Raw genomic sequence first — 13,872 nt, 5'->3', positions numbered from 1 at the left:
TCCTCCTTCCTGACAGGTATTTAAAAGTATCCTAGTGGTTTCCCATGTGGCGCTTTGCTTCACTGTATTTTATACACACCCTTCTATGAATTACATACACATAGGTACACATAGAATGTGGGCTAATGGGCACGAGTTTCTTTTTTTTTTTTTTTTTTTGGGGGGACGAGTTTCTCATATAAAAGTGTAGGGAGATAGCCAAGTAGTCAGTGACGTTAACGTATGGTGTAACATCTAAAAAGACACACTTATGGGAGAATATGGGCCAACCTAGATTAGCTGTTGGTTTTCAAGCACTCCGTCAACAGCAGTGTCCCTTTAGGCTTGCTGTAGCGCTTGGCAGGCGTTACTGGGTGTTGATAGAACCGGGAACCGTCACAACGTAATTGAGAAACCCCATGGGCCAGAAGGAGCCTTAGCACGGTTAATAGGTTTAGCGGACCTCAGGGCCACATTTCCCAGTGGCTGATTCCTGCCTCCTTACTTGGGTTTACTCCCCACATGTACGCTGGTTAGGAGATGGGGGTGGGAGGACCTCATTCTTGCCTTGCAGCAGTCTCTGATCAAGGTCAGTTTTGAGGTAGAGCTTCTCTCCAAAGTCAGTTATTCATAACACTCACCAGCCTGTGAGTTCTGTATTTTTCCATTGTTCTGGGCTTCTGTGTATCCTAGAGCCGGTGACAGTGACCTGATTACCAGTCAAGTCTCTTTGGGTTTTACCCAAATAGTTTTCTCTTGGTTTTAACATTGCCTATTTTAGGAGGAAAAATGTTCTGAGTAATGGATTGTCTTAATTAGGCAATTAACCCATTTTTATTGTAGAAAGAAACACGTAGGTAAAACAATTATTTCACTTAGTCCCACCATCCTTAGTTAACTAGTTCCCACCAAGTGTGTATCTTTCCAGGTTTCTGTGGACATACACATGTATAAATACTTTAACAAAGATATGAACATGCCATGAAGATCTTGTGTCAGTTTAAACCTGTATCTTGTACATACAAGTCTACGTCATTAAGACTGCATTACCCTCTGTAGGGATTCACCAATATTTATTTAATTACCTGTCACTGGGCATTATTGTTTCACTAATATTTACACATTGTAAACTCGCCTAAAACAACATCTTTGTACTTTTGTCTCTTAGGATAAAGTGTAGAAATGGTCTTGCAAGGTCTAAGAGATTAAGAGCATCTGTGAGGCTTTACAGTGTCTTTAGGGTGTATCTGTTATATCTTGCTTCCAGACAAATTCCTCTGTGTAGCCAATCCCCAGTCTACAGCTTTCAGCACAGGTGAAGATAGCCAGGACACCCCAATCGACACTCTTGCCCAGTCTGTCGGCCTTCAGGTAGTTGAGCAGCTGAGGCATGACCTGCAAAGAGGACGACTCAATCAGAGCCTTGCGTTGAGGCCGGGAACACTGCTTTCAACAGGCCTGTGCCAGGGTGATTACAGGGATGCTGGTCTCTCTAGCTTTGACACCAAGAACCAATTACTGTTGGATACAGTCTTCACAATTCCTCTTTTCCCCTAAGCCACAAATAGTACCTACTACCACTGTGTAAGGTTAGCAGATCGGCTGTGGAAGAGCACTTCTATCCAACCCAAATGGATTGTGATCCTTTTGAAAAACCATATGTCTTAATGATTATGTCCATTTGTTTTCCTAACAAATCCACAAGCTAACACCAAACAGTTTAGCACCTCTAATAAAACACTCCTGTCACAAAGTACAAAGACCTTAATTGCTGTAACAAGAAGGAATATTTAAAATTACAAAAGTAACAAAATGGAGACACCAAAAATGATGCTGTAACCGCACTGGGAGGGGAGAGGATGGTCCAGATGGTATAAGAAACTACATTTAAATCCTCATTACTGCACATGTCAGTGAATGGATAATGTCTAAAAACTAGTAAACTGACAAATTACCAGAAAAAGCATGTTATTTAGAGAGAGAAATAACTATCAGATAAGACCATCAAACCTAATCCCCTCCAAGGAATAAGCTCTTAGGTGAGACAAGGCACTTTCTGTAACAACAACAGGATCCGTGTGTATGTGTTACTTTGGAAAAGTTTTATAGCATTTAGTAAGATAATTTAGGGTGATCATATGTTAAAATACTCTTGAAGTCATACCTGGAATTCAAATATCCTCTTGGCACCACAGGGACAATGTGGAATATCCTTTTCTTGAGGGATATTTTCACCAGAGATCCAGATGGGTGCAATCCCTCTGCCGTATCTGAGAACCTAAAATCAACCAGGATCATGTGCAGATCGCCAACATGTCACCTAAATTGCCAGTGGTAGCCTGTGATTGCATAATCATCTGGAGAACCTTGATGGAACACTCATCTGAAACAGTTTTACTATTCCCCACCTCAGACCTGGCACTGTTAATAAAATGTCATCAAGTCAGTTATTTTAGCTTATCTGACTCTGGATACCAAAATCATATTTCATAGATGATAATATGGTTAGAATCTGAATCCTGAGTAGGGTCCCACATAATCCTGTTTCTCCATTACCAGTTTCTGAATCCAGAATGCAGCCCAGAGTCTGCTATCAGATAAAAGGAACCTCAGTTAAAAGATTTTAAAAGGGACGGGGCGTCTGGATGGCTCCACTGGTTAGGCACCTGAATGGTTTCAGCTCAGGTCATGATCTCAGGCCTGTGAGATGGAGCCAGAGCCGCGCTCAGCACAGGGTCTGCTTGTCCCTCTCTCCCCGCACCGCCCCCCCCCCCCCACACACACACAGGTGTGCTGCTCGCTTGCTCTCTCTTGCATACTCTCAAATAAAACCTTTAAAAAATTGAAAGATTCTCTCTCCCTTTGCCCCCCGACCCCTGCTTGTGCACAGTCTCGCTCACTCTCAAATTTTTTGAAAAACATTTTAAAGATACAAATGCCAAGTAGTTTAGATAAATAATAGAGAGATAAATGTCATTGTTAAGATCTTAATCGACAGAATGGCTTTCCTGTGTTTTGTTAAAAGCATACACATTGCTAAAAACTACCTTCTCAGTGCTTAGTGCTTATGTCTATCCTTATAACGTTCTTGCTCAGGATATTTATTTGATCCAGTGACTGCTTTATAGAAGTTTAGCTGAGCTTTCTGCAGTGATTTAGGGTCTTTATTTTATTTATTTATTCATGAGACACACAGAGAGAGAGAGAGAGAGGGGCAGAGACACAGGCAGAGGGAGAAGCAGGCTCCATGCAGGAAGCCCGACGTAGGACTTGATCCCGGGTCTCCAGGATCACACCCTGGGCTGAAGGTGGTGCTAAACTGCTGAGCCCCCGGGCTGCCCTGATTTAGTGTCTTTAAGGGGAATGATGTTAATGGAAGAACAGAGATGAAAAGAAAAAAAAAAAAAAACAGATGAAGACAGGAAACATTTGCTGAGCACTTACTATGTGCCTACATTCTCCCTTCACGCTCACAACTACCCTCTGATTTTTTTCACACTGCAGATACAATGACATCAAAGCTCATTGTTTAATTCCAGGATCCAGGATTCTTCCCAACACCAAAGCCCATTTTTCTTTTCACAAAACTAGTGTCTGCGGTAACATGTCATGTTGGTTTTTTTTTTTTTTTTTTTCATGTTGGTTTTATAAGCAAAAGGTTCCTGTTGGATAAATGGGCAAAAATATCTATTCCTTCCTTCCTTCCTTCGACTGGTACAAACTTCCTGTATTATAGGCAACACACCTTACTCATCTGTCTCTAATGCTTTCTTTAAAACACGGACCCCCTAGGTGATAAACAGTATAACCTGCAGTCTCAGAAACTACTGACAGGATCTGCAGGACCACTGTGTGAAAGGATTCCTGTAACAAGAGACTAGCTTTATTCTAGTTACTTCTCAGGGACTGTACCTGGAAAACACAGCCTGAAAAGAACACAATAAGGAGTTGTAAGAGTTCTAGTTTACCTGTTCCGGCTCAAGCGCTATTTTAGTTTTAAACTTCTGGAAAATTTTATCTTCCTTTGATTCATGTTTGGCCATAGAATCCAATTCTTCCTCAGGTGCTTCACCTGAAAAGTCATCAACGTAACTGTTAAGGCAAGAGGACTAATCCCCATGACTTGACATTCCCCATGTGCTGAGGGCAGGAAATTTCAAACCACCAACTTAGAGTTAAATCAGATAGATGTTCCCATAGGCTTTCCCTATTTTAATTCATTAAAGTTAGTACTTCAGGACCATCTGATTTTCCAGGTACCCCACTTTGCTGGGCAGGTTCCTAGTGAGTGCTTCTCTTGAAAGCTGTCAATTAAAAGCACAGACGCAAGTCCTGGGTTTAGGACTTGTGCCCAGTAGATGCAAGGACACCCAGCAAACACAGCCTTTTATTCTCACTACTGCCCTTTCGCTGCCTGGACCGTCCCACCAATCTCCTGTCTCACACGTCCCTTCCCGGCTGGTACGCTCACTCCCTGTGGACCCACTGGCTTGTTCCCTCTGCACACTCCCATCCTGGAATCCCAGCCCCAAACCATTGCTGTCCTCAATGGGATTTAGTCTGTGTTACATATACCAAAGCATATTTATGACAGCACCTGACAGTAACCTATTTTGAAGTCTGATTTAGACTCTCAAACCTAATTTTGTAGCAGTTAGGAACTAAAATTCTGCAGTCAACAACATTGCGCTCTAACTGCAGTTCTAAAACTTTGGTTACATGACCAACCAAGTTACACAGAAAACCTCACGTTCCTCACTGCAAAATGAGCTAGTTCCTAACTCACTGTACTGCTTGAGAGAAGATCATGCACAAGTAGCCTTTGCTGGATAAATGCTATCTACGCATCCTTCTCTTAAGTATCTCGCTGACCCTGGGACTAGAGTCCCATACCATCATCTCCAGGTAACCTGTAAAATCGGGTATCTGAAACCAGCTAAATGAAACATTTAAAGGGCCCTTGTCACCCCCACCCCCGCAACACTACATTACACACACTCACATGCTCCAACTACAACTGAGAAACAGATCTTGGGTCCAGATGAGCTTATCCAGTGGAGGAGCCTTATCCCACGACCACCCGGATACTGGATACTTGCCCAGACAGGTCTTCATCAGAACCACTATCTGATAAATACACCATGCGGGGAGGTACAGTATTTGAAAATTACAGGCTACAGGGATCCCTGGGTGGTGCAGCGGTTTGGCGCCTGCCTTTGGCCCAGGGCGCGATCCTGGAGACCCGGGATCGAATCCCACATCAGGCTCCCGGTGCATGGAGCCTGCTTCTCCCTCTGCCTGTGTCTCTGCCTCTCTCTTTCTCTCTGTATGACTATCATAAAAAAAAAAAAAAAAAAAAGAAAATTACAGGCTACAGATTCCAAAGTGAGTTGACTTCTCCTGTCATACTGAGTCATACTTCTCCTCTCTTCTTGACATACTGAGCCTTTTCTTTCTAGCATTACATTTAATCACTTAATGTTCTAAAGCTAACTCCTTACCCATGCTCCCCACAATTTCGGATTCATTTTCTTTTTCAACAACTTCAGGTGTAATCTCCTCTTCTGTTTCTATTACAATTTCAAATTCTGGAAAAAGGAAGTTGTGGTCTGGAACTGTTCCATCTAAATCTGAAACAAGAAAAGGTAACTAGCATCATTACTAATCCTTTAGTTTTAAAGAGGGTCCAATAATTTTCCGTTTCTAAAGTGTATTCTATGTAGTAACAGTTTTCCCTAGTAAATATAATACACAGAGTTCAGCAGTTTAGATCATAAATTAATCGCCCCTATTAAGGCAAGTCTGAGACACAACTGAGCAGGCAAGACCTCATGGTTCCTCCTTCCTAGGTGTTGTTACCAGTTACCAAAATTTTGAAAAGTATAATACCTTCTCTAATCTTAACTTTTATCCTCAGAAGTGGATAGAGACTATGAAACCGAGCCCAGACCGCAGAAGAGGTGCCTCACCTGGGTGCAGGCAGGCCTGCTTGTGCCCACACCTCCAGTCCAGAGCCTGGTGCTCCTTACTGCAGTAACGGGCCCTGTGGCAGCGGGAGCACGTTTTGGGGCCTAAGCAGCCACAAACCCTGCAGAGGTGAGCACCGGACTTGAGCTGGAGGCACACAGACTCTCCTGTCTCGGGAGGAGGATCCTCAGACGGTGGCTCATAGGAGTAGAAGTCATTTTTTCTGGGCAGCTGATTTCTAAAAACTATGAGGAAACGAGGAGAAATGAAGCATCGTCAGTAAAACAATATAGCAATCGAAATACTGGGGCCTCCGGTTCACACAGGATCGAAAAGAAGGAACTTTTCGATGTCAGGGATCTTATTTTCTGAAAGAGGAGAAAACACCACGTGGAAAACAACAGACTAGTTGGGCATCCACGACAACGGAATGCGGTCTTCGAGCTCGCCGAGAATAACGCAAGGGCTCTGCCGGCCAAGTCGCACTGACCGCAGGGACATGCAGACGCTGTCGGGCCCAGCTCCCTCGGACGGTCGGAACCCGGCGGGCCCTTCCTTCGGGGCCACAGGGCGCCGCGGGGGCTGCGGGGCGGCGGGGCCGGAGCAGGTGCGCTACGCCCGCCCCGAGGCTCCGCCCGCCCCGAGGCTCCGCCCCCACAAGCCCCGCCCCCACAAGCACCGCCCCTCCGCAGGCCCCGCCCTCCCTGAGGCCCCGCCCCTCCGCTGGCCCCGCCCGCCCCAGGCCCGGCGCCGGGGCCGCTCACCGCGCAGACCCGCACAGCACGGCGGCGCCCGGCAGCAGAAGAGGAAGAGGCCGCGGTGGAAGGCGTCGGCGCGCTCGGGCAGCGGCGCGTACAGCTGCAGCAGGAAGGCCAGCGGGCGGCCGCACAGCGCGCAGGCCAGCTCCTCGGGCCCCGGCAGCCCCGCCGCGCCCAGCCACGCCGGCCGCCCGCCCACCTTGCTGGGGAACTGCTCGCTGCGCAGCCGCCACGCCGGCGCCGCCTCCGCGAAGCCCAGCTCGACCGGCGCCACGCGGGCGGCCGCCATGGGGCGCGCGAGCCGGCGGCGGGGCTCGGCGGCCGGAAGGCGGAAGTCGGCCACCGGAAGCACGCGACGGCGGCTCGGCAGCGATTGGGCTACAGGGAGAGGGGGCGGGACTAGGGAACCGGCCGGCCCTCCGCGGGCGCCGCGCGTCCCTAACTCCGGGTCACGGGGGCGCGGCGGCGCTTAGGGAGAAGGGGCGGGGCGGCTCGCCAGCCCTTCCCACGGTTTCGGTTGGGTCCTTCGTTTTGGGCTCTCCCCTGCCCCGCCTTGTGGACGTGGCAGCCTTCGTTACGTCGGACAGTGAGTTTTAATTTGCTGAGTGAAATTTGACGCGCGTCGGCGATGTCGCCGTCGTTCCCGGCCGGTCCCGCAGCCCCCGCCCGGCCCGCGGGGCCACCGCGCACGCGCACCTGCCGCGGGGCGAGCCCCGGCCCGAGGCCCCGAGGCCCCGCGCGGTGAGGACCCAGGGCCCGGCCGCTCTGCTTCGGGCTCGGCCCCACGTGGACCTCGTGCTGCTGTTCCCGCATCTGTTTACACCGGATCACATCTACCAGGTCCTTCGTTTTGAAAAGAGTTTCCTTAATTTTACTTAAATTGTAGCATTAAAACACAGTAACATTCTCTTTCATCTTAGTGTTTGTTTTCTGGTGGTGTTTCCATAAGCACGTGTTAATCATTCTAAAAAAAAATTTTTTTTTTTACCCTGTTATTTATTTCTCGGAGAGAGAACCAGCAGGGGGAGGGGCGGGGGCGGGGGGAGCAGACTCTCCGATGAGCAGGACCCGGTGCTGGGGCTCGGCCCTGCGGCCAGGACCGGAGCCACCCAGGCGCCCCGATTCGTAGATTCTTAAGCAACCAAAGTAAGCTCTATTTTACTGAAGGGAAAACAATATGAGAATATTTATTTTTGGAAACTAAGTTCGGGAACTTGGGTAAACATACGTCGTCCCTTCTTAGATGGGGTGATTGTAGATGTGAATTGCGTTTTCTGTCCACTGAAGTGAGGGTTTGCTCAGATTTTTCTTCCCAGCTGTGGAATCCCAGACTTCTTAGAAAATCCAGTGACTTTTCACACCTGAAGCCTGTGCAATCCTGTTTTCTCTATGACACACATAATCCAAACATGTGAAGATGAGGTAAAGCACAAGTGCCTCTTTTTTTTTTTTTTTAAGATTTTTATTTATTTATTCATGAGAGACACAGAGAAGCAGAGGCATAGGAAGGAGAAGCAGGCTCCATGCAGAGAGCCGGATGCGAAACTCGATCCTAGGACCCCGGGGTCACGCCCTGGGGGCCCAAGGCAGACACTCAACTGCTGAGCCCCCCAGGCGTCCCAGAGCGCCCCTTCAAAGCTGAGCCCCTTCAAAGCTGAAACTCGTTTGGGAAATCTGCTTCGGCTCCTACTAGGATCCCTCTGCTTTCTACCTGGAATCCATTTATTATGAGTTCTGTATTTTTCATGGACGAGTGTTCAAATTGCTCTGTGCCCTTTCTCCTAACTCACTGTCAGATCAGCTGTAGCCTGTGACTCAGCTTTCGATTCTGTCCTTATTGCCATAAGTCTGAAAGTATCAGCTTGCATTGTGGAGATGGATACCACCGCCACTCCTCTCTCTTACTAAGTCTCCAGTGTGACCTTTGTGGTCCTTGTGCCTTCCTCACACCCCTTTGTTGAGAGGTACACACCTCCCCTCTGGACGTGCTCTAGCTCCTCCCAAACTGTCCTCTCAAGGCAATGCATTTTTTATGAGTTTGTTTAGCTGAGGTTCAGCCGATGCCTCTGTGACTCACTTCCTCACCCCCACGTAAAGGGAGCAAGCTGGCACGTCAGTCCCTTATGAGTTGCTAATATTGCAGAATTTCTGCATTCAATGAGCCCCAGTGAGGATGAGTCATTTTGCTGTTGAACACATGCGTCCCTGCACTGCCGTTTGCCTCAGATTGCCTAGGCACTAGAATCTTCCACCCACGGAAGGGAATTTACAAAGACCACTTAATAATTTTTGGTCTATAAAGAGCAAAGAATGTTTTCCCAAAACCACTGAGGAGAAAATGAGGCTGAGCAGAACTGCCCCAGGTCACAACGGTAGGACAGTCATTGCATGATGTTGGGAATGGCTACTTTGTCCTTTGGAAGCCACCCAGCACAGGGACTCTGGGCCAAGTCTTCACCCAGCCCTGGATGAAAAATTGGCAAATTACATATCCTCACCTTTGTTTATGGTCTCTGGTGGTTTTGCTCAGTCATCACAGCCCCAAATGCTCAGCTTGACATCCCATATTGGACTTGTCTTTGGACTCTAGTTTCTTGTTATTCTCGCTTGCTATTTCTTATTTGTTGGGCAGTACCAGGGTCAGGGACGGGGTCTGGGTCCAGGGCAGCCTCACATTCTGGGTCAGCATTAAGGTCAGTGTTTGGGTCAGGGCCTGGGTCAGGGTTAGGGTCAAGTTTTGGCTTTAACCTCAGTGGCCCCCCTCCCTATCTTCCTCTTGCTCAGTGTCTAGAATGCACACGACTCTCTCGTGGTCACATATGCATCAGGAGTCAGTCTGGGGAGCATTGTTTTTATCCCCCTCAGTGTTTGGCTCTAAAAGAAGAGTAAAATGTGTGCCTGGTCACTGATTGTTTCAACTCCAACTCAACCCCAATCACGGAAAGGGAGCTGCTGGCCTCACTCTGCCTGGGGATTCCCAGGTTCCAGCCCAGGGCACTGAGTAGACATACGTGGATTATACAGGGTGAGGTATGGCCTACCCACTCCTGTGTGCAGCTTTCTTGGGTGCTAGGTGTACCCTCCTGACATTGGCTTGATGTTTCATCCCATCCAAGCGGTCAGCAGTAGACAACAACGTCTCAGATGGGACAGCCCTTGGCCTCTGACCATACAGGCAGGCATCTGTGGTCCTCCAGCTCTGGCCAGCCTGTGTCCTAATAACCCCCACGGCCAATCACTGAGCTGACTGTGCTCCTGGCAATGTAACAGCTCCATGAGCAGTGTAGACAGCCCCATGGGATGTCGCCATTCCCAACATCTGTGTGGTTGAGACAAGTGCTTCCTGCCTCACAGCCTGCCAGCCTATCAAGAGAGTTAATAGCACTCCAAGCATAGAATGTGGCCCTGACCACAGCAACCATACAGCAGACTGGCCCTGCAGTCCTTTGGCCTCCCGATTGTAATATAAACCTTTGACATGTGTACTTGTTAGGAATCCAGATATAGGAGCAAATGTGTCTTCTCAGCAGGCTGCATGGTCTCAGAGAGCTGCATGCATGAAGCAGGGGCTGTGGCCTCCAGAAAGTCTGCCATATGTGGATTCTGTGCCGTGGAATAATCTTTGAGCTTCCCACTGCTTCACTGAGCAATAATTTCCTAACCATCCTTGCATTGGGTCTCTGCTCTTTGTAAAGCAGAGAGAAGAGACTGGAAAATGAGCCAGTTTGTTCTTTGGGGATAGGTGATTGATGTGGCAGAAGGGAGGGTGCAGGTGTGACTCCTGGGTTCCCTCCTCTGAGGGAGATGAGTGAGGTCTGCATGGCTCCAATCTCTGAGACACAAGGACCCAAAGCCCAAGGTAGAAGCCTTGAGTTTCCCATCAATAGCAGAGTTGCTTTTTTAGCGAGTGGAAGAGCTTCTTGATATTCAGAGAGGATAGCAAGAGCACTGGATGGGCAGCTGAAGCCCCTGACCCTAAGTGAACCCCTTCCTTCCTTAGGCTTCAGAGTCCACAGCCGTGCAGCCAGCCACCAGTGATGCAGAATCTGCTGCTTTTCCAGCCCAGCATCCATTCTTATGTCCTCATCCAGCATCTCAGCTTACCTTTGGGAACCACGTCTCACTGGCCTCTCATCCAAACAGTCCAGAGTTCAGACCGCACATTCCACCCATCTCGAAGATGGGCGTATGATCCAAGTGCGCCTAACCTCATGCTCATTCTCTGGGTGCTCTGATGGCTTCAAGGATGAGAATGTGCTCCAAGCCAGGCCAAAGACACTGAAAGCCATGACTTTTCACGGAACCCAAGGGAAAGAGAAACTTCCCAGTAGAATGGACACTGAATGGGTGTCAGCCTGGAGTTGCTGGAGACCCCAGATGCTGGGAGAGACTGTGCCTATGAATGGGGCCACCCTAGGGCACTTAGCAGGATGAAAGGGTGGAGATGGCTCAGGGTCATACTGTGAGAGTGTGAGCCCCTGAGCCTGCCAGGTCCAAACACAGTCTTAAGTTGCCTCTCACAAGTATTTATTTCTACCATTAAAAATATTAATTTGGGGGATCCCTGGGTGGCGCAGCGGTTCAGCGCCTGCCTTTGGCCCAGGGCGCGATCCTGGAGACCCGGGATCGAATCCCACATCGGGCTCCCGGTGCATGGAGCCTGCTTCTCCCTCTGCCTGTGTCTCTGCCTCTCTCTCTCTCTCTCTGTGACTATCATAAATAAATAATAATAAAAAAATTTAAAAAATATATTAATTTGTTTTACTTTAGTAAATGTGTCCAGTCCCTTGCCATCCAGAAGATGCTAGCTGACATACTAGGATCAACAGTTTCTGAGGCTCCCTGTGCACGGTGTCCTGGGTGGACCATGGCTCGGGGGGTGGGGGGCAGAGGCAGTTTGGGGGAGTCAGGTCTCCAGAGACCTGTTCCTTCTCTGTCCCTGGAAAGGAAAACTCCAGAACAGTGAGAGGAGAACCGGCAGCAGCAGGAGGTCCCTGGGTAGTTAATTTCCTTATTTCAGTGTCCATTTTGTTAAAGTGTAGTTTTACTAGGAAACCACTCATCTCCTCTGGGTTTCCAGTCTGTTGCAATTGGTTTCTCTTATTTGACCTTTAATTTCTACTCTGTTTTTCTACAGAATTGTCACAATTAATGAACAGATACTGGTGTGTTATTATTTACTAAAGTCCCTACTTTATTCAGGTTCCCTCTGCTCCAACTCTTCCTGCTCCAGTGTTGCATACAGGGCACCATGTGACATGTGGTCATGGTGTCTCTTTAGGCTCTCCTTGGCTGGGACAGGCCCTGGGGCTTGTCTTGTTTTGATGGCCTTGGCAGTATTGAGACCAAGTCAAGTATTTGATAGAAAGTCCTGCACTGGGATTTATGGTGTTTTCCTCATGATTAGACTACAGTTATGGGTTTTGAGGAAGCAGGTCACAGAGGTCAAGTCCTCTGTCATCACTTGATACCAGGGGAGCATGCTCTGGAAGCCACTCGCCACTGTCTATGTTAACAACAGTCACCTGGCTGCGGCAGTGTTGGTCAGGCCTCCGCACTGTGACTTACTCGTTCCCGTGGGCTCGCAACGTGTCGTCCTGAGCAGGAAGCACCACGCGAAGCCCGCATTGTCAGAGAGGAAGTTAGCGCCTCTCCCTTGGTGGATGGCTGAGTGTCTGCATCTGCTATGTGGAATTCTGTTAGGCAAGGTCTTTTCAATTCATTTGTAAAATCCTATGTGATCTGTTAATAAACCAAGTAATTTAAAAGATCTCAATCCCATTGGCTTCATTGAACAATTAATGAATCAGTAGCATCCTATCCAGCAAATAGAAAGTAGTTCCTTTGAGCTGCAGGGAAGGCAAGGTTTTTGAAGATTTATTTTTAGAGAGAGAGTGCATGTGAGAGGGGAGAGGTGCAGAGGAAGAGTGAGAGATAGACTTTCACGTAGACTCTGCAGTGAACGTGTTGCCCGCCATGGAGCTCAGTCTCATGACCCAGAGATTGTGACCTGATCTCTGTTTTGTTTGTTTGTTTTTCTGATCTGTTTTTAAAGACAGAGAGGGAATTTTAAAAAAGGATATTATTAGCAAAGGATGCATTGTTTTAGGCAAGGTCACCATCCTGAGGGGACCAGGAGGAATCATTTTTCAGGTTGAGTGGTTGCAAGGTTACATAGTGTGTGTGTGTGTGTGTGTGTGTGTGTGTGAAACTGCAGTTAGGTTAGGTATTAAGTCCTGGTTTGCTGACCTAGGTCTCAACGTAAGAGACTCTACTTTGGGGCCTGTGATTTCCTTTTTAACTAATCATTTATTAGTGTGGACACCAGGGTGGTCACTTTAGGCTGTTGGTTAAACTCCAGCTCTACTGTGTTTGGTCACTGGTTCATTCCTGCTTGGCTGTTGAGAGGGCTTTCCATTGGCTTCCCTTTCCCTTTGATATCATTCCATCTTTGTGGGGGTTTTTCTTGGAACTTCCTTACGTTCTGTTACTTCAAGATTATCCTGGCTCCTGTATTTCCTGTCTCTGTCCTGATGTCAGCAATTTCTTCAAAGACCCTGATTCCTTTTATTAGAGAAAGGTATTAAAGTCTTACATGGGAGCCCAAAATGCTCAGCAGACAATGCAAGGAAATATATGCATGTATTCCGACCCATGTAAACACACCTAATTGTGAAGGTTTCTATGCGGAGCTGTCTATATCCAGATTAAACTAAAGATAAGTGTATACTGATGTTTCCAACCTGGCCCGTCATGTCATGGATATTGTTATCTTGTCCCTTTGCTGATCTGTATAACTCCCATTCCAGCATTGAGAAACCTGGCTCCCACCACTTTTCATTGATTTAATTCATTGTCCAGATTACAGATGTGGTGTTTTCAGAACTGCTAGCTACTACCCTGATGGGAAAGAACTATAAAATCCACTGTTTATGTACAGTACATTTTTCCTTTAGTCTACAGATTCCACTGACTTCCAGAGTTACTTAGGTCAACACCTTTTGCCACACAACCTACAGTGAGTCTTTCCTTTCTTCATATATTTTCTGTCCAGTTATATTATTTGTCACATCCTGTATTCCACTGAAGAGGACAAAGAAATTTTCCTCAGTCCAAGGTTCTTGCAGCTGGGCTAAGAATTAAAAAGTCCTGAGATACGTGAAAAGGA

The 13,872-nt window shown here is 47.7% G+C and overlaps 1 protein-coding gene across 1 annotated transcript; it reads right to left on the bottom strand.

Moving 5' to 3' along the window:
- Positions 1 to 794: 794 nt before the first annotated feature.
- PDCD2 (programmed cell death 2) lies at positions 795 to 7,248 on the bottom strand. The gene is made up of 6 exons (XM_041725077.1): positions 6,711 to 7,248; positions 5,949 to 6,191; positions 5,481 to 5,609; positions 3,948 to 4,051; positions 2,144 to 2,257; positions 795 to 1,374 (listed from the first exon to the last, which is right to left on the bottom strand). Exons 1-6 carry the CDS (start codon positions 6,991 to 6,993, stop codon positions 1,216 to 1,218), a joined length of 1,032 nt encoding a protein of 343 aa, XP_041581011.1. The 5' UTR covers positions 6,994 to 7,248; the 3' UTR covers positions 795 to 1,215.
- Between the last annotated feature and the right edge of the window lie 6,624 nt (positions 7,249 to 13,872).

Source organism: Vulpes lagopus, chromosome 1 (genome assembly GCF_018345385.1).
Source record: "Vulpes lagopus strain Blue_001 chromosome 1, ASM1834538v1, whole genome shotgun sequence".
NCBI classification, from domain to species: Eukaryota; Metazoa; Chordata; class Mammalia; order Carnivora; family Canidae; genus Vulpes; species Vulpes lagopus.
The sequence above is the reverse complement of the archived record's forward strand: the minus strand, read 5'-3'. Positions and strand labels throughout refer to the sequence as shown.